Source organism: Tupaia chinensis, unplaced genomic scaffold (genome assembly GCF_000334495.1).
Source record: "Tupaia chinensis unplaced genomic scaffold, TupChi_1.0 Scaffold000187_1, whole genome shotgun sequence".
NCBI classification, from domain to species: domain Eukaryota; kingdom Metazoa; phylum Chordata; class Mammalia; order Scandentia; family Tupaiidae; genus Tupaia; species Tupaia belangeri.
Window position 1 is genome coordinate 6,016,159 of NW_006159662.1, and position 25,889 is coordinate 6,042,047.

At 47.9% G+C, this 25,889-nt stretch overlaps 1 protein-coding gene across 9 annotated transcripts in view; it reads left to right on the forward strand.

Annotated features, from left to right (window-relative positions):
• MARCHF10 (membrane associated ring-CH-type finger 10) overlaps window positions 1–25,889 on the forward strand; it is a 104,514-nt gene that overhangs the window by 76,139 nt on the left and 2,486 nt on the right. For 7 of the 9 annotated variants that reach the window (XM_006146820.1, XM_006146822.1, XM_006146819.1 and 4 more), the window contains 4 exons: window positions 3,519–3,685; window positions 6,287–6,396; window positions 18,730–18,843; window positions 24,768–24,822. In XM_006146820.1, the coding sequence (XP_006146882.1) occupies window positions 3,519–3,685; window positions 6,287–6,396; window positions 18,730–18,843; window positions 24,768–24,822 (446 nt within the window). The remainder of the gene's footprint in view (window positions 1–3,518; window positions 3,686–6,286; window positions 6,397–18,729; window positions 18,844–24,767; window positions 24,823–25,889) is intronic. The other 2 variants (XM_006146823.2, XM_006146826.3) reach the window with 1 other exon arrangement.

Below are 25,889 nucleotides of genomic sequence, written 5' to 3' on the forward strand. Positions count from 1 at the left end.
GTTAAAAAGAATAAATCATCTTATTGAAATGTTTATGGAATTGCAATTTAATCTATAGATGATTCTGGGAGAATTGACGCCCTTGAGGTGCTGAGTCTCCCTCTGATGAGTATCATGGAGCCTTTCATTTGTATGTGTGTGTTAATGCCTTCCAATGTGTTCTGTGATTTTCTCCACCAAAGTCCCTCATGTGATTTATCTCTAGGCTTTTTATTTGTCGTCGTCGTTTGCTATTGAACTAATATTTTAATTCCAATTTTAATTCTATTTCTGATGTATAGGTATGCAAGCAACTATATATTTTCTTTGTATTTTTGTTAAACCGTCTTATTAATTCCATATTTTGTCTATAGATTAGTTTGGGGTTTTCTATCTAGAAAAGCATTACAACTGTAAATAACAGTTTTGTCTCATTCTTTCCAAACCTGTACTTTTGGTAGTTTTCTTATCTTACAGTGTTAAATACTTTTTTTAAGGGCTGCTTATTTTTTTTTGGAGAGGTTTTTTTGTTTTGTTTTGTTTTGTTTTGTTTTGTTTTGGCTATAGGGCACGTGCGTTCGCCAGACAGACAGACAGAGAGATAGAAAGTGAGAAATCACCCCCCAGGGGGGATGGATGGCCACACCGCAATCCCTTCTCCTCCATTCTCCTCTCGGGATCTTGGGCACGCACACACACGCGCCCGGCATGAGTTTAAGCCACCGGGTCCGGGACTCGAACCACGGTCGACTACATGAGAGTCCAGCGACAGAGCCATTACGCTAACTGCTGGTCCCAAGGGCTGCTTATTTTATATTTAATGTATCTTTTGTAATTTGATCATTCCTCTTTTTGACCATAGCCATGGTTAATTACTTAGGATAACGTGTTTTCTCTGTGACTTCTTCCCCAAATGGGAGGTTTAGTGTAAATGAATGATGTTCATAAACTTTTTTTTAAATGTCAGACTTTGTGGAGAGTTCCTTTCTTTATTATTTTTTTAAGAGACTATGCTTCATGTTCTTTTTTTTTTTTTTTCCTGAGAGGTTTTTTTGCTATAGGGCACATGCGCTTACCAGAAAGACAGAGAGAGACAGACAAAAAGTGAGAAATCACCGCCCGGGGGATGGCCATACCACAATCCCTTCTCCTCCATTCTCCTCTCGGGATCTTGGGCACACAGGCACATGTGCCCAGCGTGATTAAGCCACCGGGTATGGGACTCGAACCACAGTCGACTACTTGGGAGTCCAGCGACATAGCCATTATGCCAACTGCTGGTCCCTGATTCATGTTCTTTTCTGTATCTTCACTTCTAGTTGTAAAGGAGAAAAATGTTTAAATGAAATAGCCCTTTGATTTCCACTAAAACTTTCAAGAAAATGGTGAGCCTTGTTTACGTTAGGAGTCATGTATTTACAGACTATAAAAAATTTGCCGTAGAACCTTTGTTCTACTATTTAGTGGTCCTTGGATCTGGAGGCCCAGCAGAATATTCAGATTCCTGAGACCCGGGTACTGAATCTCTAAGGGTAGGGCCCAGGAAGCTGTTTGAAGTCCCTGCAGTGAGACTGATGATCACTTATTACCCTTTAGAAAGCACCGATATTGATCACCGATTAAAATCCTTCTGCCACTTTTCTGCCCACTTTCTCCCAACTTGCTAGGTAGCCCGTAGTCTGTCTTCATCAGGTGGGGTGTTTGCTTCAATCTATACTTGTTCTTCCTGCTTATTGATGACAATGTGGGATATACTGAAATGTATTCAACTCTCCCTGTCAAAAATATTTTTCCATTTTTCAAAATGCATTTAATGGAAAAGTATAATTCCACTCTTTTTCACTGTGCTTCCCTTAATTGTGGAAAAGGTCCCTTTAGAAACAGTATATGGGGCCAGCAGTTAGATGGCGGTTAAGGCACCAGACTCCTCCGTGGCCAACCACAGTTCGAGTCTCAGACCTGGTGGCTTACTTTCTCACTTTCTCTCTCTCTCTCTCTGGTCAAATTTAAGAAAATAATAATAAAATAATTCCCCAAAGAAACTGTGCCCATATTTGTATACACAGAGCAATGTCCATTTTACAACCTTTCTTTGACTTTAGTCTCTAACCAGTTTTCTGTTCCTTGACCAGACAGTCTCCAGCCCCAGGAGGATTCTAAAGAAAGATGAAAAAATAGCCTTAGGCGTCTAAGAACTTCCCAGCATGAACATTGAACAGTTATTCTTCTCTCGTCATTTATTAGATGCTAATATTTTCTATAGAGATTTCTGTTTTCATTAGATTCTTGCAGCCAGCATTCTGGAATGCTGACAGAATCTGCTGCCAGCTGTTGTTATTGGTGAGCTCACGACCAGTTTTGTTGGCTCGTCATTCCTCCAACCTGCTTTGGTCGAGTGGTTTAAGGGCACGAACTCTGCCAGACACTGGCTGCACTTTATAGCCTGTACCACCCTCGCGCATCCCGTCTACCCCAACCCTGTGAAATATAGTGGCAGTAGTGTTAGCACCTTGACTCTCATTTTACACATAAGGAAACAGAGTCCCGGGGAGAGTAAGGACCTTGTCCAAGGTCATGTGACAGAGTTCTAAGTGTCCGAAATAGTCCCCAAACCCAGGTCCCCTGACCACGAGTCCCATGCACTCACCAACATATAATATCACACCTACCTCCTACTCCTCACAGCGGCAGCTATGGCAGAGAGAGGGGCTCTCAGCCTTCCCCCCAATTTCTATCCCTCACCACTTCCTTATGGGGGTAGTGTGATTCTCCTCGTCAGCTCACACCTATCAGTAACTACAAAGGAGGGGCTGGACAGTGGCGCAGCAGTAAAACCTTCAAGCCGACCCCCATGGAAAGGTTCTGGTTCAAGTCTGAAGACCTCTCTGACTGTACCAAGTGCATGCATCCACCCATGATGAGAGGGTAGCCACCACGCCCTGGTTGAGGCTGGGGTAGACCAGGGCATCGAGATCCTGCTGGGGGCACTGTCTCTCCCTCTCATGGAAGAGATAAATAAGTTAACTTTAAAATAATAATAACAACAATAGCTGGTTCCAGAGCATAGTGGTTCAACCCTATGCAGAAGAACCAGTCCCATGCTGACCATGGTTCAAATCTCAGCCCCGGTGGCTTGAAAAATACGTGGGTACATGAGCATGCATGCCCAGGATCCTGACAGGATGGGAAAGTGGCAGAAAAAGGACCAAGGAGTGATCGTACCCCATTTTGCTACAGTTCTCTCTCTCTCTCATGCACGCGAGTGCATGCACCCTCTGGCAATAAAGCAATTAGTGCAAATGAGTTAGGAATAATAATAATTGCAAAGGAGAGAGGGACCTGTGTACCTATTCTCAATGACCGCATCTGGAGGAATTCTCAGGAAGGTCAAAGGGAAGAGTGGGGGAGCCCAGAAGCCCAGAAGCAGTGACGTGGGGTCACTGCTCCCTCTTCCTTCTCCTATTGGTGCTCTGGGCTCTGGGCATTTATGGGAGGTGCACACGTGTGGACTACCGGTCATGCAGGCATTTTCCATTCAGCCTCCTGGAGGAGGACTCCGAAGAGGAGGGAGACTTGTGCCGCATCTGTCAGCTCGCCGGGGGTTCCCCAGCCAACCCCCTCCTGGAGCCTTGCGCCTGCGTGGGAAGCCTGCAGTTTGTTCACCAAGAATGCCTGAAAAAGTGGCTGAAAGTGAAAATAACATCAGGTAGGTGGGGAAGGCAGAGCGGCAAACGTGCAGTGACATATAATTAATATGAGACCCCACAGTGTGGGCCTCGGAGACGTCAGAGCTCACTCTCCTCCTCTCCCTCCTCCGTAAGTGGTAGCTCAGCAAACGCGGCTGGACCCGGAGTTCCTGTATGTGAGCGCTGGATTCACACGATGGGCGGGAGGTGGGGGGACTGAGTTTATTTCAAGTCTGAGAAAAGAATCCTAGAAACTTATGCTTTTAAATCCTGCTCCTGCTTAAGGCCCGAGCAGAGATGCTAAGATCGCCTCCCAGGAGGATAGAAACAGGAAAGACGATTCCACCTGTGAACCTCAGCCAGCAGGCAGTAGCTGCCCTGCAAGCAGACCCCCAGCCAAAACCATCAGAAGGGCCATTGGGAGAGACCCCGGAGCATACCCAATTCCACTCCCTGCCATTGGGGGAGTGGAGGGGTGTTACCTAAGAAACTAAGCAAGGCTGCCTTTTTGCAGTAGGGATAAGAAAAGAACACTAATCTGATTTTCTAGAACATATTAGATGAAGAGATTTCCATGTGCTGGTTTTGTCAGCTCCATGACAGATCTTATAACTGGGTGTGAAGCCCCTTCTCAACTCCCCAGGGAAGTTATAACCTAAATACAGCCACATTAATAGATTGGCTGAAGTTTTCTAGGCAGAGAACAGGTTTTATAAAACATGGCTTTAGGGATGAGAGCGAGTTTAACAAAAGACCTGAACCTTCAATGCAAAGAGCACCTATTAGCAAATAGCTGTTGTGGGAACCAGCAGATGGTGTAATGGTTACGTTGCTGGACTCCCATGTAGTTGAACACGGTTTGGACCCAGCAGCTTAAAACTCATGCCGGGCATGTGTGTGCGTGTGCCCAAAATCCCAAGAGGAAAGTGGAGAAGGGATTGTGGCATGGCCATCCCCCCTGGGGAGTGATTTCTCTGTTTCTGTCTCTGTCTGTCTCTCCAGTAAGCACATGCACCCTATAGCAAAAAATCTCTCTTAAAATATAAAAAGAAAATAGCTGTCATATCTTTCAGATGCTCTTCTCTGAAAACGTTTTACCCATAGCCAGATCCTATTTTTCTCTTCCATGCTCTTCTCCTTAATTATCATTATTCCAGACCAATCAGGAGAGCTAGAGCTATACCCTGTCCCCATGGGGTGTTGCCATGCCCTCATGGGGACAGGGTATATAGCACACCTGTCTCTCACAAGGACAACATGCCTTTTCATCAAAGAATGAACACACAGGATAATCATATCGACCACCTCATCCCTGAAACTCTTCCCATATATAGACATCTCTCCTGGTATGAGAAATAGAGGACCACTGCCCAAGACACACCCCCACATGGCAAGGGAGGTACTCAGTCCCGAGAGCACAGTGTGAGCAGACTCTGCCATGCAGGCCTTTATCTTATGAGATATCTGGGCCAATTAAACATCTACCACAGAAAAAGCACCCACGAAATGTCTCATGAAAATGCTGTTAAATGCTTGTAAATGCCAATGCTGGTATGGATATATTCCACAGGATTAGAGCAGAAGACACCTGGGACATTCAGTGGCCTAAAGCACTACTGAGTGATACTTAAAAAAAAAAAAGAAGAAGAAGAAAATCAAGCAAACAAAATACAGATAAGGGATTACTGTTTATCCTTGCCCTTTGAAAGTCTCTATTTACTATTTCTTTATATGCCCAGTGGGGAAATAGAACTGGGATATAAAATTGCGCAAGCCCTATCTTTACCAAATAGATGCAGGTAACTAATAAGTCCTTTATTTTCCAATGCATAAAATAAACACCAATACTCCATTCGTCAGGATGCAGCAACTGCACTGGGGGGAAAATGTATGGTGGAATGTTTGCTTAGATCTAATAGCTACAGTTCTGCTTCTCCACTTTGGCATTGGGGAATAGGTTAAGTGGAAAAAATAATGATCTAGAATGCACGTTTGTATAAAAACAATAACAAAAAGGACGCCTTCTCATATTTCTCTTCCCAGATGAGACTGAGCTCAGGCTTCACTGCTGGCCCTAGACCTTGCTGTAGCTAGTACCCACACATGGCCCCTCGTTCCTTCACTTTCCTCAAGTGGGAATGTCACCTGCGTGTCAGTAAAGGCACATTTTTAGCTATCGATTGAGGATAGCTTCTACTACCTATCTAGTCCTTACTAGGTTATTTATGTGGACCTGTGTTAGGTCTGTAAGAAAAAATATAAATAAAGCCTGATATTCTCTCTTTTTGTAGGCACTGTGTTATGGACTCCCAGCCTCCATGTAGCAATTCCGATTTTATGAACCATTATGTTTATGTTGAAATAGAAAGCAAGACCTGCTATTTAAAAGTCATGGGAATTTCACTTACATGAAGCTCGCATAATAAATGATTACAAAGGAAATTTTTGGATCTCAGATTCAAGGTCATTTTCTACAGGAGATGACTGGCTTTAAATGAAAGTCATTGAAGCTCAGCATTCATAACACACACAAGTTCACTCTCAAAATATCACCTGTCTGAAGGGCCAACACAAACAAACCCAAGGTTATATGTAACATGTAATCATTTATCTAATTTAAGGAGCAGATCTGAGTGCTGTGATGACCTGCGAGATGTGTAAGCAAGGTCTGCTGGTCGACCCGGACGACTTTAACATGACCGAGTTCTACCAAAAGCACCAACAATCCCGGGTAAGAAACCTCACACTCACTCTGTCTCCACAGGCTATAGTGGGTTAGAGCAGGAAAAAAAAAAAATCACTTTCCGTCCTAAGGAATGAAGACGCTTGTTCCTGGGATAAGTCTGAGAATGTACATTTAGCTCACTTGTTTGCGAAGGTCTGTCACTAAATTAAAATGTTAGAAAGCTGGAAAGTCCTGGTTGTCCTTTGTTGAGCCCCGCCACCCCCCCGCCCCTGCTGTTCTGGATAAAAGTAGGAAGGTGCAACCTTTCTGAAGAAATAGGAAAGAGTCTGGCGAGTTCCATGCCCAAATTTGCTGAAACAATTTACGTTTAGTAGAAACAAGAAAAAAAAAAAAAAGTTGGGGTCTCAGAGAAAATGGTCCCCAACTTGAAAACTAAGTAACTTGGGGCCAGCAGGTGGTGTGATCGTTAAGGTGCTGAGCTCCCACATGGCTGACCTAGGTTGGAGTCCTAGACCAGGAAGCTTGCTTTTTCACTTTCTCTCTCTCTCCTTCTTTCTCCTCTCTCCTCCCATGTGTCTCTCCCTGGTGAGTACCTGTGTTCTATAGCAAATTTTAAAATAATAATAATGATAAGTAAAATTAAATAAATCATTTTTAAAAAAATAATGAAAATTAAGTAACTCTAGAGGAAGAAGGAACCATGTGACCTAAGGTTAATAAACATGCAGGTAATGTCTACTCTGTCTGTGTGTGTTTTAAATTTTGCCAGAGGGCACGTGCACTCAGGGGGAGAGAGACAGAGAGAGGGGAAAGGCAAGAAAACACTTCCCATGAGGTTTAGTCACACTGCAATCCCTTCTCCTCCATTTTTTTCCCTCTTTTCAGGATTTTGGGCATGCACATGTGCCCGATGTGTTTCTTAAGCCACCAGGTCTGGGACTTAATCACATGATTAGTCATGTGAGATCCAGTATCCTTAACCACCAGGCCAGGGGCTGACTCCTCTACTATGTGTTTTTTAACACCCAGTGAATTAACTCTCTTTGAGCATTTAGATGACATTCTCCTCCCAACAGAAGGAAGAAGTGGAGGAGAAGGGATTGTACGCACACTCAGCATGGTTTTCAAGCCACTGGGGCTGGGGCCGGGACTCAGATCATAGTCAGCCATGTGGGATCTGGCTCCCTTTATCACTATGCTATGGGGCCAGCCCTGGATGACATTTCTAACATAGACCCTTCCTGACTTATGATGTGGTTACATCTTGATAAACCCACTGTAAATTGAAAATAATATAAGCTGAAGATAGAATTTAATACTCCTAATCTGTTAGCCTAGCTGACTTTAAAATATGCTCAAAACACTTAATGTTAGCCTACACTTGGGCAAAACCATCTAACACCAAGCCTATTTTATAATGCTTTGACTACCTCATGTAGTTTATTAAATACTATACAGAAAGGATGGACTCTGTGGGTACTCAAAGATCAGTTTCTACTGAGAGTGTATTACTTTTGCACCACCATAAAGTCAGACACTTGTGAGTCATCATAAGTTGGGGAATATCCGTACTATGAAAAAGTTAACCTTATGTAGGAAGGTGATTTATGCCTGTGATCGTAGTGGCTAATGCACAGGTGGTTTGTTCTAATTATTATGTGTTATGTTTAAATATAATTCAAATTCTGAAGAGTCAGCACCAAAAATATATGTATAATTCTGTATTAAATACATATCAAATTTCAAAGACAGTACACTTTGCAGTTTAGGCATGTAAAGGCTTGGAAATTATCACTATATCTTAACAAGTAAAAATCTGAACAGACTGAAAATCAACAACTCTTCTTAGAGCTGCAGAATAACTGAGGTCACAGGACAAACCACTCCCCCTAGAACTAGAGAGACAGAGGCCGATCGACCTACAGTTTCCAGGAGCAGCAATTCGCAAACAGAAACCTTTGCAAGAACCAGTGTGAGAAGGGAAGCCTAAACTGTAATTAACAAACTGTTGGAGGCTCAGTGTGAACAAGTCTGAGAGTCAAGAACTCTAGAGGGACCCAGTCACAGGGGTAGTCCCCCCAACTCTTACGAGTTTCATTTCCAGGAGTTTGCCCAGGTTCTTATAGTGAATATCAGAGACAACTCCACTGTGATTACAGCAGTGCGATGGGAAAAGTAACCATTCTATTCTTAACAAGGTCTGCCCTTAGGGGAAACTCTTTAACTACAGCCTAAATTGCAGGGGTTTATCAGAGCCTGATCTCACTGGGAGGAGGGAAATAGCCAACTCCAGCTGCTCTAGCCATCCTGCCCACCTGAGGGGGCTGAGGAGCATAGACGAAGTTTGCAGTCCAGAGGTACAGACTCTCTAAGAGTGAGACCTATTCGTAGGATTATAGAACACTTCTGCTTTCTGCTCTCCTCACACCTCACCACCACATTGCTAAAGACCTATTTATAGCAGTTCCTATTATGCAGTTTACTATGTCCGGCTATCAAGAAAAAAAATTACAAGGCATACTAAAAGGCAAAAAATAGTTTGAAGAGATAGAGCAAGCATTGGAACCAGACTTGGTTATAGCAGGGATGTTGGAATTACCTGATCAGTAATATAAAACAACGATGATTAATATGCTAAGAGCCTAACATTAAGTAGATGGCATGCAGGAACAGATGGCCAAAGCATGGTTAAAGGCACTGGACTCCCACATGGCCAGCCATGATTCAAGTCCTGGACCTGGAAACTTGCTTTCTCACTTTCCCTCCCTTTCTCTCTTTCTCTGTTCAAATTTAAAACAATAATAATAATGACAAATAATTATAAAAAAAATTCTTTTTAAAAAAATGAAGATAATGGAGTAAAATATTTAAAGTATTAAAAACAAAAAAAACAGGGGCTGGTGGGTGGCATGGTGGTTAAGGGCCCTATGACTCCTACATGGCTGACTACAGTTCAAGTCCTAGAACTGGTGGCTTGCTTTCTCACTTTCTCTCTCTCTCTTTCTCTCTTTCTCTCTCTCTCTCTCTCTCTCCACCCTCCTCTCTGGTCAAATTAAAATAAATAAATAAATAAAGTTAAATAGAATAATTCTTTTAAAAACAAACAAACTACAACCTAGAGAATTCTGTGCCTTATTCCTTTGCAAGGAAAGTTTATCCTTGCAAAGTGAAGGAGAGGGCTAGCCCCATGGCCTAGTGGTTAAGGGAGGCAGATCCTTCATGACTGACCATGCAGTTTGAATCCTGAATATGGTGACTTAAAGACAACCCTGGGTGCATGTATATGTGTGCCACAAATCCCAACGGGATAGATAAATGAGAAGAAATTGCAGCATGACAACACCCCCTTGGTAGGTACTTTCTCCCTCTCCCTCTGGCAAATATTTGTTGTTACTGTGTTTTTTATAGAGAGGTTTTGTTTTGTTTGTTTGTTTGTTTGTTTTCCTATAGGGCGTGTGCACTCCCCAGAAAACAGAGAGAGACAGAGAGACAGAAAGTGAGAAGTCAACCCCTGGGGTATGGCCACACCACAATCCCCTTCTCCTTTATTCTCCTCTCGGGATTTTTGGGCATGCACACATGCATATACACTTGGTGTGAGTTTCAAGTTGCCAAGTCCTGGACTTGAACCACAGTTGACTGTGTAGAAATCCAGCAACATAAACATTACGCTATCTGCTGGTCCTGGCAACGTTTTTTTTAAGTGAAGGAGAAATATTTTCTCAAAGACTTATAATACCAAAAAGACAAAGTAAAATATCACATTAACACTTTTATATTGATTATATGTTAAAATGATACTTTGGATATATTGGGTTAGTAAAATGTATTGTTAAAATTAACTCTACCAGTTCATTTTTACTTTTTGAATGTGGCTACTAGCAATTTTCAAATTACATATGTGGTTTGTATTTGTGCCTCAGGCTGTATTCTGTTGACTAATGCTGATCTAGAAGGTACCTTGCAAGAGGAAGGAAGGAAGGAAGCAGAGAGGGAGGAGGGAGAGAGGAGAGAGGAACAGAAGGAAGGAAAAAAGAAAAGAATTTCTTGAGAAATAAATTCATTATTTTGAGACCTGAGGGTCCCACATCACTCAGCCCTAATTCCCAGCTCCTCGGGTCTGAGATGAGAAACAGAGCAACTCACACTCTTGGAGGCTGAGCATGTAGGAGTCAAAATACTGAAAGGCAGCAGGCCCTCTGAGTGCCGGAGGTCAAGGTGACAGTCACAGTGCGGCCCAGCTCCTCTCAAAGAGCAGCCCATGTCAGGAAATGGAGCCTGCGAGACTTCCTGAGACAGATGCACCCAGATGGGGCCAGTCAGTCAGGATTCGACCGGCGTGGTCTGCAGAGGTCACCAGCATGGCGCAGCTCTGGGGCAGACCTATCTAGAAAGACCCCTCTGGTCCCCAGCATTCCCACTCTGTTTTCCCTCTGCCAGGCTGCTGCTGCCACATGCTTGTAGAGCTGACCTGCTAACGACAATTTTTTCCAGTTGAACTGAGAGGTTTGCACTCCTATACCAGAGGCAGCCTGTTCCCCTGAAAAGCACCCCAGTGTTCACTGAGACCAGAACTAAATCCTGTTCCCTTCCCCAGAGTTGCTGTGAGACCTTGGCGAAACTATGTAAACACTGGACCTTAGTCTCTCAACCTAGGAAAAGGGGGAGAGAGCTCCCACCCCATGAGGGAGGGGATGTAGGAAAAGACACTACAATTGCAAACACACGCCATGCATGAGGGACACGGAGAAGCCACCCAGGGATGAGAGCTGTCATAGTACAGCCACCAAGGTGCCCAGCCTCCCTGGCAGTCAGGGGAAGGAGCCGAGTGCACCAGGGACCAGGTGAGAGTCGTCACTGAACAAACAAAGCCAGAGGCCATCCCCAAACCCATAGCCTCACTTCACCTAGTGGTCAAGCACAAGACATTCTAGAATGAAGTGTGAAAGTAATTGTGTCAGCGGGGATTTGGGCAGAAAAGACATGATGGCATGCTTGAAAGGGATGAGTGATGAGAGCCAGGTGAAGGGCCAAATGAGGATGGCGAAGGAAAGTCACAAACAATGCAGAGCATCCTGGGACTTGGCAATGTGACCACCCCTTGGCTGAAGTGACCAGGAAAGGGCACATACCAGGATCCAGAGAGACCAGCAGCCTGCAGCTTCAGTGGAGGAAAGCAGCCCTGGCCACCGTACTGCCCAGCAGGGAGGGAATGGGAGCTGCTCTCCTCCTGCCCCAGGGCTCCTGCCAGGGCCTCCCATTGGCCAGACCCAGCGGGACGCAGAGGGCACGGGAGCCCACCTGATGCAACCTGCAGCGGTTGGCCTCCACCACAGAGCCGGGCAGGAAGAGCACCTGGAGGAGAAGATGGAAAAGATCCAGCACTGTGATGACTCCACACGGAGGCGGAAAAGATGCTGGTTTTGGTGAGAACTTGACAGGCCCTCAGAGCCTTTTGGAAATGCCCTTTGTTAAAATCACAGGCAGAAACTAGACTGACAGACCTCCGCTGTGTAAAACAACGGTCACAAGAACCCTCGTGCACTAGGTCACTGCTGGTGGGAAGCAGCTGAGGGCGCAGATACACAGATACTGTGGAGATACCATGGGAAACATGGTTACGGCCTTCTACTGACCACAGCAAGTGATGATCATGGTGTGTGAGGGACAGAACAAGGGTGGATGTGCAGCCACCATGAAAAGGAACAGCTGCTAAAGGGTCCTACCTGCTTTCCTGCAGAGGCTGGATGTTTATGGCCAGGAAGGAAAAAGAGAGTCTTCCATTCACATGCCCTGGAGGGTGAAGCCTGGACCACCTGAGACAGACACTTTGCTTGAGATACGACCACGGATGGGCTTGTGCCTTTAAGGCAACTGGTCAGCACCGTCAATGGTCTTTGAGGGTGTGAAGGGGCTTAAATCAGGGTCTGTTTTCCTGGTTTGGTTCTAAACATCTAGGAGGGGTAGGGCTGCCTGCTGCTCCTAACACTGAAATCTGATTATTCCTTTGCCTTTCAGACATTGAGTGATTCCAGCAGGGGCTGAGTGGGGTCAGCACTTATTACAAGGCCTCCAGTGGCTATAGCCCATAGTCCCGAGAGTGGCCCACTAGACTAATGCAGCCATGGGGTCCAGGGCCTGGATGAAGCTCTTCTGGGATGGAGGCACCTGGTGGTCTAACCATAGCCCTGTCAAGACCCAGAGCAGTACAGCCCCTCCCTCCTCAGTGAAAGACCCCTGAATAAGCCCGACAGGCATTCGGCACCACTGTCCATCTTCTGGTAGCACTACATGTGAAGCGCATGAAGCAGGTCCATGTCTCCTCCTGTGAGCACTTGCTTTAACCTGGATGTGGGATTCATGCTGGATTCTGGTGGGATACTTAGTTTTTGAGTGGAAGGAAAAACTCCTGGGTAGTAACATGCAGAGATATAGTGTTCCGGGCTCCAAACTGGGCCAGGAGGAAACAGATTAAACGGAATTTTAGATCCCAGGCTATACATTCAAATAACATAGAGGCCAGGCAGGTAACAAATGACCAGAATCTTCTGAGTATCATGAAACATGGACTGAATGGTTGTAGCAAAATGGGGAGTGTTCACCCTGTCTTGGTCCTTTTTTCTGCTGCTCTAGTGGACTACTACAGACTGGGTAATTTACAAAGAATAGCCTATTTGACTCACAGTTCTGGAGGCTGGAAAGTCCAAGACTGGGGGCTATATCCAAGATGAAGAAGTGCACACAAGACAGAAAGAGGATGATGAACTCCAGAAATAACTAACCCATTCCTGGAGTCATGGCATTAATCTATTCATGAGGACAGAGCCCTCATGACCTAATCACTTTTTTTTATTTAATTTTTGCTCTAGGGTGTGTATACTCACTGGAGAGAGAGAGAGAGAAATCACTCCCCAAGGGGATAACCATGCCACAATCCCTTCTCCTCCACTCTTCTTTTGAGATTTGAGGCACACGTGTATACATGACTGGTCTGTTTCTCAAGCCTCCAGTTCTGGGACTCAAACAGTGTGGTCAAACATGTGGGATCCAGCTGCCTTACCCATCATGCCACCTGGCTGGCCCCCTAATCACTTTTGAAAGTTTCCACCTCTTAATACTGTCGCAATGGCAATTAGGTTTCATCATGAATTTTGGAAGGAACATTCACACCATAGCACTCTCTCTTTCATAACTTACTTCCTTCCATCCAATCAGGGCACGTCCACAGGCCAGAACTGATTGGTTGGCTACAAACTATTGACCCGTAGTTTGAAACAGTGGTTCTCAAAATATGTGGTCCCGGGAACCAGCAGTTAGCGTAATGGCTATGTTGCTGGACTCCCACGTAGTCGACCGCGGTTCGTGTCCCAGACCCGGTGGCTTAAAACTCACGCTGGGCACGTGTGCGTGCGTGCCCAAGATCCCGAGAGGAGAATGGAGGAGAAGGGATTGCGGCGTGACCATCCCCCCTGGGGGGTGATTTCTCGCTTTCTGTCTCTATGTCTCTCTCTGTCTGTCTGGCGAGCGCACGCGCCCTACAGTGAAAATCTCTCCAAAAAAAAAAAAAAATGTGGTCCCCAGGCCAGCCTCAAGATCCCTGGAAACTTGTTACAAAAGCATATTCTTGACCCCCCCATACCCCCAGAATCAGAATCTTAGAGTAAGAAGGGGTGCAACTGTGCTTTAAACGGCCCTTTTAGGATTTCCTGATGCATGTCAAAATTGGAGCCACTGGAGTCAAAAAGCCATGGCGGAATGGGCCACTATCTTATCCAAAATTGTGGAGTTTTTTCCTCATTGTTTCATCTGTGCATAAACTTGTTGAATGCATTCTATATACCAGGCACTGGGCTAGGCACTAGAAATACAGGAGCAAGCAAGACAAATGTTGGCCTGGCCCTCACCGATCTTATTCGCAGACAATTTACCCAGAACCCTGGCTTTGATTCTTGCCTCTTGTAGGATGTTTGTTTCACAAAGTACCATGAATTATAGCTTATTTTACCATCATGCCCTGGAGAAGTAGGCAAGACAGAGGTAACTTCTTCCCATTTACCAGTGGAGTCACTTTGGCCCTACACAGTTAAAACTCTTTGCCCAAAGTCACAGTTGCCCATGGCCCCAAGTGCCCACTACCCAGCAGCACTTGCTGTGTAAGGGGCATTCCCTTGCCATCTCTGCTCTGCCATGCAGGAGGGTCTCTGCAGGTCTCCAGCTGGTCTGGCTCTGAAGCACAGGCCTGGCCTTGTGCCATCTCAGCCAAGGACAGATGTCCTTGGACACACGCAGTCACCTAATCACCTTCAGACCTGGGAGAATCTCTTGAACATATTCGAAGACTTGATAGAAGGTTCAGCCAGACTGTCAGCTTCTTCGAGCGGATTATATCGAGAAATTTCATGAGGAGCAACTCTCTTGGCCAAAATAAATATTAACAAAATGAAGGAGTGGGGTGGGGACTGCAAGAGAAGAGAAAGGAGAACAGCTGGCAGGCCGGCTGGGCTCTGCAGAGCCCCAGCTCACAGCTTCACAGGCCTCTACCTTTCAAGGGCCGCCCAGCTCGTCGCCCCATCCCCTTCAGTCTGGTGCACAAAAAGAAAAAAGGGAGCTCCGCGTGGGAGTCAAAGTGTGATGTGACTGGGTCAAGGGAGGAGTGGGTCAGGAGTGGCGCCAATCAATAACGCTGCAAATTCTAGTTCGTTTGGCCCTTGCCGAGCAACGGAGCTCTTTGAGCTAACAGGTCCCTCCCACTTGTGGCTCGGGATATAAAGGATGACTCCTGTGTGACTGTCAGACGCCTGCGCTGATTGGTCGACCCAGCCCCTTTGTGGAGCATCACAACCTCGGCAAAGGGCGCATAAAGCAGCTGAGCCAGAGAGATTTACAGCGCGCCACGTGACAGGTTCCCTCCCACAGACCGGAGAAGAGACACAGTCTGCTAGGAGTGACTTTTCAAATTATCTGCAGAAAACATTAGTGGATATTTTCCCATCTGCATGCCTCCAGGCCTTATTGAGTCATAAAAAGTAAATGATTTCCCTGAATGCTTTGACAAACCTGATAGTTGCAAGCCATTTTCTAGCTGATTGATTTGCCATTATGCATCAGAGTGTCTCTGAGCATAAAGGCTCACTGGCCAAGACCCATGGAGAAAAAACCCCGGGCAGCTCACAAGAGGAAGTCTTGGCAGAGGAAAAGAGATTAGGGACAAGGAGCTACAGGACAGTTTAGGAAGGCTTCTAGAGGAGGTGGCTTACAAGATAGAAGTAGGTGGCAGGCACCAATTCACAGGGAAGGCGGGAGGAGGGAATAAAAACACAAAAAGCATAAACAAGCAACTCCCCTCTGCCTGCTCTATGCCAAGGTCATAGAGCACAGACACCAGGACCAAAGGCTAAAAATAGGCAACTAATTGCTAAGGACTGCGGCTCTAACGCTGGGCCTGCAGAATGGTGGAGAGACCTGGAGCAGTGACCTTGGGGCCTGCAGGATGGTGGAGAGACCTTGAGCAGCGACCTTGGGGCCTGCAGGATGGTGGAGAGACCTTGAGCAGTGACCTTGGGGCCTGCAGGGTGGTGGAGAGACCTTGAGCAGCGACCTTGGGGCCTGCAGGATGGTGGAGAGACCTTGAGCAGTGACCTTGGGGCCTGCAGGATGGTGGAGAGACCTGGAGCAGTGACCTTGGGGCCTGCAGGATGGTGGAGAGACCTGGAGCAGTGATCTTGGAGTCAGAGGTGGCTTGATTTAGAAGGAAGAGCACATTGATCCTTGCTCAACTTCCACACCTTTCCTGGCAGCCATTCGGCCCAGCTGTTTGGAAGAGGTGTGCTCTGCACCCGCTTCCTGAGCTACCCTTGACCTAGCGGGAGTGGGGAGATGGGCCTGCGAGCTCTGTCAGCTGCAGCAGGAAGAAGGAAGACGAGATGCTGGGGTGGTCACTTGTCAAGTCCACACGTCGTTATTCTGGGCAGTCACAGTTCCGACCTTTCCCAAGGGTGACGTCAACGGCCTTGCCCTCTGCTGGATATTTTAGTCCCCTGGGGCTGGGTGGCTTCCTGAACACACAGTCTGGCCCATCCTGAACCTGCTACCTTTGGGGATGGGGCATTAAAGGGTCTGCTCCTCCTCTCCCTGCAGAGGAGGGGGAGTCTTTACTAATGCCACTGATTTACTGAAGGTCTTTGAAGGGTTCACAGTGAATGTGGCACAGCCAGAGCAACCGAGGACAGGCACTGTGGCCAGCCAGGCGGCCAGAACCTCCCCATGGAGCATCTGCTCACCGGTGAGGAAAATAAAACACAGCCCCCACTCAAGAAAAAACAGAGGCCAGAGAGCAGTGCAGTGGTAAAACGCAGTGCTCTGCAAGGCAATCCCACATGAAAAGGTTCCTGGTTCAAATCTGGAGACTTCCCTGAGTATGCTGGGAACTCACGTGCCCACAATCAGGGGGAGACTGACTAGAGGCTGGAGATGGATCATGGCATCGGGATCCTGTTGGGGAAACCATCTCTCTCTCTCAAGAAAATAAACATGGGACCAGCAGATGGTTATGTTGCTGGATTCCCATGTAGTCAACTGCGGTTTGAGTCCCGGATCTGGTGGGGTGATTTCTCGCTTTCTGTCTCTCGGTCTTTCCAGCAAGTGCACAACTGCTATAGCAAAAATCTCTCTAAAAGAAAAAAAAAAGAAATTTTTAAAAATATATAAACATTAAGTGTGAAATGTGGTGTACAAAATAAAGACAAATGCTTAGGCTTCAAGAAGAAGTGAGTGGGGACCATCAGGAAGGATTTTGCAAGGAGGTGACCTTTGCGCCAGCTCTAAGGAAGCCCAGACAAAAAAAACAGGAAGAGGAGCATTCACAACAGATGCACAGGAACCAGGGCGAGCACGAGCAAAGGCCCTGAGGCACCCAGCGCCATCTGAGACCCTGCCTGGCGGATGTTCTCTGGGGGTTACATGACAGCAGACCAGCAGGAGAGGGAGAGTGGTCTTAGGTGACACCATCAAAAAACTCAATTGTAAAGGAAGAAACATGCAGAAACAAGGTCTAGGACCCTTTCTCTGGACAAAGGAGGGATCTAGGACGAAAGAGTACCCCTATGGCATCTGTATTATAGATTGTCCACAGAGAAGATGCCTGAATGCCTCAGTGTACCCTAATAAGGGCCCCACCTCTCTATCTCCCCTACCAGTTTTTTTTTTTTTAATCCATAACAAGGGGGCCAGCAGATGGCATGGGGGTTAACAGGACTTGGCCGACCACTGTTCGAGTCCTGGACCTGGCAGCTTAGTTTCTCACTTTCTCTCTCTCTTCCTCTCTCTCTCTCTCTCTCTCTCTCTCTCTCTCTCTCTCCCTCTCTCTCCCTCTCTTTCTCTCCTTCTCCCTGCCTCTCTGGTCAAATTAAGATAGAGATGATAGATAGATAGATATAGATAGATAGATGATAGAGATAGACAGATGATAGATATCGATAGATTGATAGCTAGATAGAGATAAATAAATAAAATAAAGTTTAAAAAAGTACCTGGTGGTACCAGTGGGACAGTGCTGCTGCATGCTGGTGGGGGCCACATGGGAGGCCTGGGTTTGGTTCCCCAGCCAACCTAAATAAGCCAGACTCCATGCACACCTGTGGTCCTCACTGACTGGGAAGCTGGGGCAGGAGGATTGTAACATGGTGAGACCCTCAAAAATGTCCATTTCTCTCTCTCCCTCCTGCTCTCTCTCTCTCTCTCATTAGAGAAAAAAAAATCCAAAACAAACGCCCTATATAACTCAGTCACAGCAGTGAGCAGAAGATTTCGTCCCACACATGTTCTTCTCTGCCCTGTCTCTTTGCTGACACAGAGCTCCTCTTTGGAGAAAGGCCCCAGAGACCCCTACCAAAGCCTACCTTGAAGGGCCATCAAAGATCACCTCGTCAGGGCATATTGCCCTTGTCATACTCCACTAGTCTCTTTATTGCCCCTGTCATACTCCACTAGACTCTTGCCCTCTGCACCTCGAGATGTTGCAGCTTGTTCTGGAGCTTTCGTGAAAGAGGCCCTTTTCCCCACATCAAATGAAGGGGTCCTGGCAGGAAGTTCTGAGACTTTTCTCCCTGTGTTCCCTGTAACTCCCAGGTCCCATGTAACTGCTCCGTACATGTGGATGGAATGTGTTGAGCGCATCTTCCATTAGGGAGTGAAGAGCTTCAGGGGGATGACTCCCACGTCCTCCTGCTCTGTCCACTCGTCCCCAGGCGAAGGCCCTGCCTTGGAGCATGGGCTCTTATCCTATTTCCTGTCACCTCTGAGCCCTGTTACCCTCCACCCCATGATTTAGACCATGCACATTTTATAGACGAACTGAAGAGCTTCCTTTTCCACCTGTAGGCACAGAACGAGCTAATGAATTCAGGGTTGTACCTGGTGCTGCTCCTTCATCTCTACGAGCAGAGGTTTGCTGAGCTCATGAGACTCAACTACAGCCAGACTCGGGGAGAGAGGGTGAGTCTGGCTCTGACCCAGAGCCTTCGGCAGCAGCCCTAAAACCTGGCAGTATTGTCTACTACAGGTGCAATCTGTTGAGGTCCTCACGGTCACTGGTGAGACATGGGACTGTCTTCATTAGGATTAAGATTTAGTGGCTGCTAAGTGAGCCTCCAGCTAACAAGTGAGTGATTGGCACATAATTGCTGACTATCAAACACGAACAGTAATTAGAGGTCATCGATCGTCATAGAAGTACGTGAGCCCCTTGGGAAAGTTAGCCTCCCACTGATACAGGACAGCCTGGACGCCGTGCATTATGCCTGGACGTGCCCACTGCCCAAGCAGGGGACCTTCCCACAGGAAGGCCAATTAAGTAGCCATCAAACCAAAAGAGGAGCCGCTTTGCATCTGGCTTGGGTTAGGTTACGGTAGTGTGTCTGCCTATTGAAGGAGACTGGCTTCCAGGGAGTAAAGGTGCTGATGGTGGCACCATTTGTCATAAGAGAAAGGAACGATGGATTCTCTAGGAATGATCATCCATGGCAGGCCTACCTTTAACAAAAACCGAGGTCATGTGATGTGGAGGGAGAAGCCTGGCTCAGCTACTAACCAGAGCCTGGTCTTGGCAAAGTCGGCAGAATCAGGCAGTTGGACAGGCCACCCTCTCAAGTGTCTTAGTGCCCTTGGTGACTATCAAGTCAGCCTTGAGCTCCAAGAGACTTCCTGCTTCTCAAAGCCCTCTCCGTGACCAAGCCAGGCAAGACGCCACAAGAACAGGCTCCTCCCCTTCTTGAGCGTCGTACCAGGGCTGGCATGCTTGCAGTGTTTGAGGTTCCCAGGACATCCCTTACGGCTTGCATCTTGACTGCTGCTCATGTCAGGAGGTCATGACTGGAAAGGGAGCTTGTGTGGCAGTGAACAAGCCACCAATGGTGCCATGAGGCTGAGTGACACTGCTTCGCCCATCCTACATACCTCTTTATCTCTTCACTTTCTCTTCCCTTCTCTTCCTCTGTCTCCTCTCTCTTGCTAATTATCTTTCTCTCCTCCTCCTCCTCCTCCTCCTCCTCCTCCGCCTCCTCCTCCTCCAAGATGACCAGAGGCACCTACCAGTGCCAGGCACTGCCTGGAGGTTAAAATCCATCATCCCAGTCATTCCTCCCACTGCCACAGACTGCATGACTGTGGCCACTGCAGTCCACTTGGAGCCATCCCTGTGACAAGTGCTGGACTCAAACCATCAGTCTTCTAGATTAGAATTCTAGATTGAGTCTTATTCTTTTTTTTTTTTTTTGAGAGGTTTTTCACTATAGGGCACGTGCGCTCGCCAGACAGAGAGAGACAGAGAGACAGAAAGCGAGAAATCACTCCCCAGAGGGGATGGCCACGCCGCAATCCCTTCTCCATTCTCCTCTCGGGATCTTGGGCATGCACGCACATGCGCCCGGCGTGGGTTTTAAGCCACCAGGTCTGGGACACGAACCACAGTCGACTTCGTGGGAGTCCAGCGACATAGCCAGTACACTAACTGCTGGTTCCCAAGTCTTATTCTTTTTTTGGTTGAAATTCTCTCCTCAAACCTTGAGCTCTCAAGTAACAAAACATGCTGGGTCTCTGCCAAGATATCTCCTCAGGAATCTCACCCTCTTTTTGACCCAAGCCTGTCCTTCCTTAACTCTTCCATGGCTTTAATGGTGACATAAATTCCTTAGAGAAATACATTTTTTAAAAAAGAAAAGTACAGGAAGCAGGAAATGATTCTTTGTTAACATTTCTATAACCTCATTTTCATGATTCTACATCCTTTTACTGAACTTTTTCTTGCACATTGAACTTCAAAGCACCCAGGGGTGGTAGAGGTTACAGAACAGCCCAGTATCAAGGCACTCAGGCAAGCAGCTTCAGCCACCAGGCCTGCACAGCAAACATGAGAAGACAACAGTTCATCCCAAAAGACAAAAAGCCAAGGCCCTGAAGCACTGACTCTCAAGAAACCTCCAGTTAAACTGTCCTAGAGAGGGAGTAAGTTACACCAGGAGCAATCTGTGGAAGATAGAAAGGACCAGGCCACACTCTGTTCTCATCACAAGCTGACATTTTACTTGAGAACCCATGAACTAGATCTTGTCCTCCTAAACCACTAAGCAATAACTGGTATAAATAACCAGTTAAAAGGCATCCAGATGAAAGGGAGAGACCAAATGGCTTTTATCAAATATACACTGTCTGGATTTGTGTCTTAGTATTTCTTATAGGAAATTCTCAGATTTGGGCCAGTAGATGGTGTGGAGGTTAAGGCAGCTGGATTCCATATGACTGACTATGTGGTTCAAGTCCTCGAGCCAGCAGCTGGAAAAATACACCTGGCACCTGTGTATGCATGCCTGAAATCCTGAGACGGAAATGGAGGAGAAGGGATTGCGGTGTGGCCATCTCCCCTCATCCCCCTCCCCCCCGGGGAGTTCTCTCTCTCTCTCTCTGGCAAGGACATGTGACTTATAGCAAACATTTTAAAAGGAAAAGAAATACTCAGAATCTGAGGGTAACATTTAGCAAAATAGAGATGCTAAGTTGGAAGATTACCCCCCACACTTAACCTACCAGAACTGCAGAACTCATTCACGTTGGGTTTCTTGGTTGAGCGTCACTGAGACTCAGCCCCAAGGGCCTGTTGGTGGTGGTCACTCTTCCCTCATTCATTCATGCACTCCCCCGTACCGGTGCTGGGATAGGGATCAGGGACAGCGGCTACCAGACATGCTGCCCACCCCAGACATGATGCTAACCCCAGACATAATGCCAACCCAGATGTCATGCCACAATGCACCTTTCTTTGAGAAGCTTATGATCAAATTGAGAGGGAAAAAAAAAAAATGGAAAGAGAGCCCACTAAATTCTTAGAGGCCGAGAGATTGTCATCAGATCTTCCCTGGATAGGGTTTTCTGGGGCTCCAGTGGCCCCGTAGATAGTTTGTCTCCACAGTGAAGTAGCCAGCTATGTGTGAGCTGGGCCGACTGTCTCTCATGATGCTGGGCACGCAGTGAGTCATATTTGACTGCTGACCATGTCCCAGGTACCACGGCTGTCAGGAGCAATGAGTGGTTCCACACAGGCCGAATGACGAGGCAGTCTGCCTGGCTTGGGAGCATAGAACCCCTATCTCTTTTGTATCCCACAGTCCTGCAATACCTTGAAAATACCTGGCACTTTCAGACGCGCAATAACTTTTTAATGTACAATGAATTAATTAATCAGAACCTACTTCTTCCAGGAGGCTTCCCGAGTTATAATTTGGAGAAACTGACAGTAAAAAATTTATAGAGAAAAGTCTTCTAGGTAAAGGAATACTTTCAAGTTTAAGTATATTTATTTACTCAAAGATTTTCTGCATGTCTACTATGTGCATGTTCTAATCCAGATTCTGGAAATGCAAAGATAATTGAGACGCCCCTTGCCTATAAGGGATCCAGAGTGTAAAGAGAGAGCATACGTGTAACCAAGAGTACCCAGGAATGTGCCTGGGTTATGCCAGAAAACTGAGCCAATATGAAGGCACACAAAGCAGAGTTCGATGGACTCTGCCATTTTCGCCCCTCCTTCTACCCCTCTGTAGGACAGTCTCTAGCCAAGCTCTTCAGCTCTTTAGGGACACAAGCCAGTGCTTCCAAGGCCTGGCTTTTTATCCAAGCAGGTTGTACCCTTTGCTCTCCATCTTCCCACTGTTCTGGGAGCCTGAAGGCAAAGCTGCTTCTTCCACCCATCATCAGTCGATCGACTGAGGAGATATTTAGACCAAGTCTTGGAGAGTTTAGGGTAGACATGGGTAGCTGGGGAGGGAACGGGTATCTCATGCAGAGGGAACCACAAAGGCGTAGTGACATGGAAAGGCCCACGTGTTTGGGAAAAGTCAAAGGTTTGCGTGGCAGGGAGAGTTTGTGGCTCTGGAGGCCACTGAACAGTGTCCAGCCTGGGACTAACATGGTGTTTGAGCACTAACTTGGGCTACCACGTGGAAGGTGGGCTGGAGAGGAAGAATCCAGCTGGGAGGCTGTTGCAGTGGCATAAGGTAATAAGGGGGCCAGTGTGGGGTGCACTGAAGAGGGGAGGAACACACCTGATGGACATTGAGTGAGGGATGGGCTACAGAAGCAGCGAATGTGATTCTCTGCAAGGGCCCAGCAGGAAGCTGGCCTCCTCACTTCAGGTGCTCATGGTGGGAGCAACTCCAAAGGACTCCACTTCACCCACTGGCCTCACCCTTTAGTCGAGTGGGGACACAGGTGGGCCTGCGAGGTGAAGCACTTTCCCTTCAGCACCCACGTGAGACACTTCATCATCCGGGGCCCAGATAACCCTCGGAAATCTCCTGTCCTGGGCTTCTTCCGCCCTGGTCTTGTCCTACCCATTATTACAGTGGCCTCCTTTGTCCTCTGCCCCGGGTGAGCCATTATTGGTGAAAGCATCCAGCCAGGTGGGAGGGGAGGGAATCACAGTGGTTGACCTGGCAGGGTCTGGAAGTAGCTCTCCGTTCCCCCTGGTCCATTCACATGTGAAGCCGATGGACTACGTCTAGGGCGTCTCCCCACTCACACCATTTCTCCAAGACCAGAACTCTTGCCTCAAAGGACCAGATCCACCCAGAAGTAGCTCTCCGCTCCTGCTCACCACGGTGGGCTTGGGTGGGGTGTGAGAGTGGTTAGATAGACCTGGAGGCAGGTTGAGGTCGTCTCGGCAGCCCAGAGAAAGCAGAGGCAGTGGTTAGCACAGGCCTGATGTATAACCGGGGCCCAGATAACCCTCGGAAATCTCCTGTCCTGGGCTTCTTCCGCCCTGGTCTTGTCCTACCCATTATTACAGTGGCCTCCTTTGTCCTCTGCCCCGGGTGAGCCATTATTGGTGAAAGCATCCAGCCAGGTGGGAGGGGAGGGAATCACAGTGGTTGACCTGGCAGGGTCTGGAAGTAGCTCTCCGTTCCCCCTGGTCCATTCACATGTGAAGCCGATGGACTACGTCTAGGGCGTCTCCCCACTCACACCATTTCTCCAAGACCAGAACTCTTGCCTCAAAGGACCAGATCCACCCAGAAGTAGCTCTCCGCTCCTGCTCACCACGGTGGGCTTGGGTGGGGTGTGAGAGTGGTTAGATAGACCTGGAGGCAGGTTGAGGTCGTCTCGGCAGCCCAGAGAAAGCAGAGGCAGTGGTTAGCACAGGCCTGATGTATAAATCACCAGGTACCCAGGGCTGCCACTCTGGGTGAAATTCCATCCTCTCCCTGCCCGCCCTCTACTTGGGCACAGAAGGGGGCCCAGGGACCAGCGCCATCTCCATGCTGGCCAGGCAGTTGCCCCAGTAACAGTGTCCAGCACCCCAGCCTGCCACAAAGCCCCTGTTCTTCCTAGAGAAGAGCATCAGAGCCCACATCCGTGCAGCCTGGCACAATGGGCTCCCACGGAGGACACAGTGTTTCTTATTGTGGTCTAAAATGCCATAAAGTCAGAACAAAGAGAGAGCCCAGAGCCCTGATGGGTCTGCTGCTTCCTGCCGGGCAGAGAATACAACCGATTGTTTAAAAGCCAGTGGTGAGGCAAGCGGCCAATTAGCAGGGCCTCACCCCGCCTGTAAGTGGGGCTGGGACCATCCGAACGGGATTCTGCTGTTCAGATCAATGGCTGAAAGGAAATGAATCCCTTGACAATGCCAAATTTAGAAGCCCCAGATAGCAAAGGTGACCGAGGTATCACCACGGCTGTGTGGCTGTGCTGAAGATGAGGCTGATCCTGTTGTGTATCGACACTACCTGGAGCACCTCCGCCTGGTCCCCGGCCCCTTTAAGGTGATGTAAGGGATTCCTAGAACATTCCTGAGACAGGGGACTGAGACATCTGTTCACAATTGCATTAGAAAAACAATTCATTTCTCATTGTCTTCTTTTTCATAGTTGTCAAGAAACTACCCACAACCCAGACCGGAGGAAAACGAAAGTAGGTTTGAAGGTCAGTCCTGCCATTCTGAGGGTGTTCGCTGTGACTCTTTTTCTGTTGAACCCAGTGCTGTGGAAGGAAGTAATGACCACCACCCAGAGGAAAAACTAACCCCGCAGAGCTTGGGAAGTCTAACTGCAGCGAATCAGGAAGACAGCCCAAGCACGAGTGCAGAGCAGATAAGAACTTGAATTCATCCCGCGAGGAGAAGGCCACCAAAGGGGCAGGGGGGATCGCAGGTTTCAGATACGCTTGCCCTTTTCTTGCTGGGATTCCCCAGCGCCTGGCACTTCAGGAGCTTTTGGGGTATTTTACTGCCAGGATCCTTTGGGAGCTTCCTTCTCAAGTCTGGGGGGGCTGTTTGGTTATCACCTGAAAGAACCCCTTGTCTTTACCAACTGGGGGCCTCCCTAGATTTTTCTCACTGTAGGCCCAAGCAGGTGGGGCAAACAGGTCTCCTGGGAAAGGTCCCTCCAGGAGACAGGTGGGAGGACAGGCTCCCTGCTCCTGACTATTCCAAAGAGAACCTCACTGGAAAAAATACGCGCAAGTAACGCCAGAGGGCTTGAAGTCAGCGGGGAGAATAAACACTGTGAGGGGCGGGGCACTGGTCCTTAGAGGTTACGAACTCCCTGCCCGGGAGGTTTAGCACAGCGGCTCCTACACTGGCGGGGCCATCAGACACCTGGGAATTCACTGGCAGAGATCCCTTGCAGGGACGGCGTGAAGCCCTGGAATCTTTTTCACTCGCCGCCCCTGGCGATCCTGATGCGGTGGGATTTTGTTTTTTTTTTTCTTTGGCGGGGGGTGGGGTGGGATGGGGGGTGCCAGAAGACCTGCCTGGAAGAGGTGTTGACCCAGCTCAGAACCCCACAGGGTGTGGCCAGGATTACTGGCCTGGAGATGCCCATCTGTTATCAGGGCACGCAGTCCTGCGAAGCCGGGCTGACCATTTTCAGAGACCCCGGGCGGGCCCTTCCTTCCGTTCACAAAAGGAACCCGCGAGGTGCCAGTCCTGGGCACCACCGCGGTGTCCAGCCGCGCCCGCCGGGGACCTAGCGCCCCCTCGTGCCCTCGCA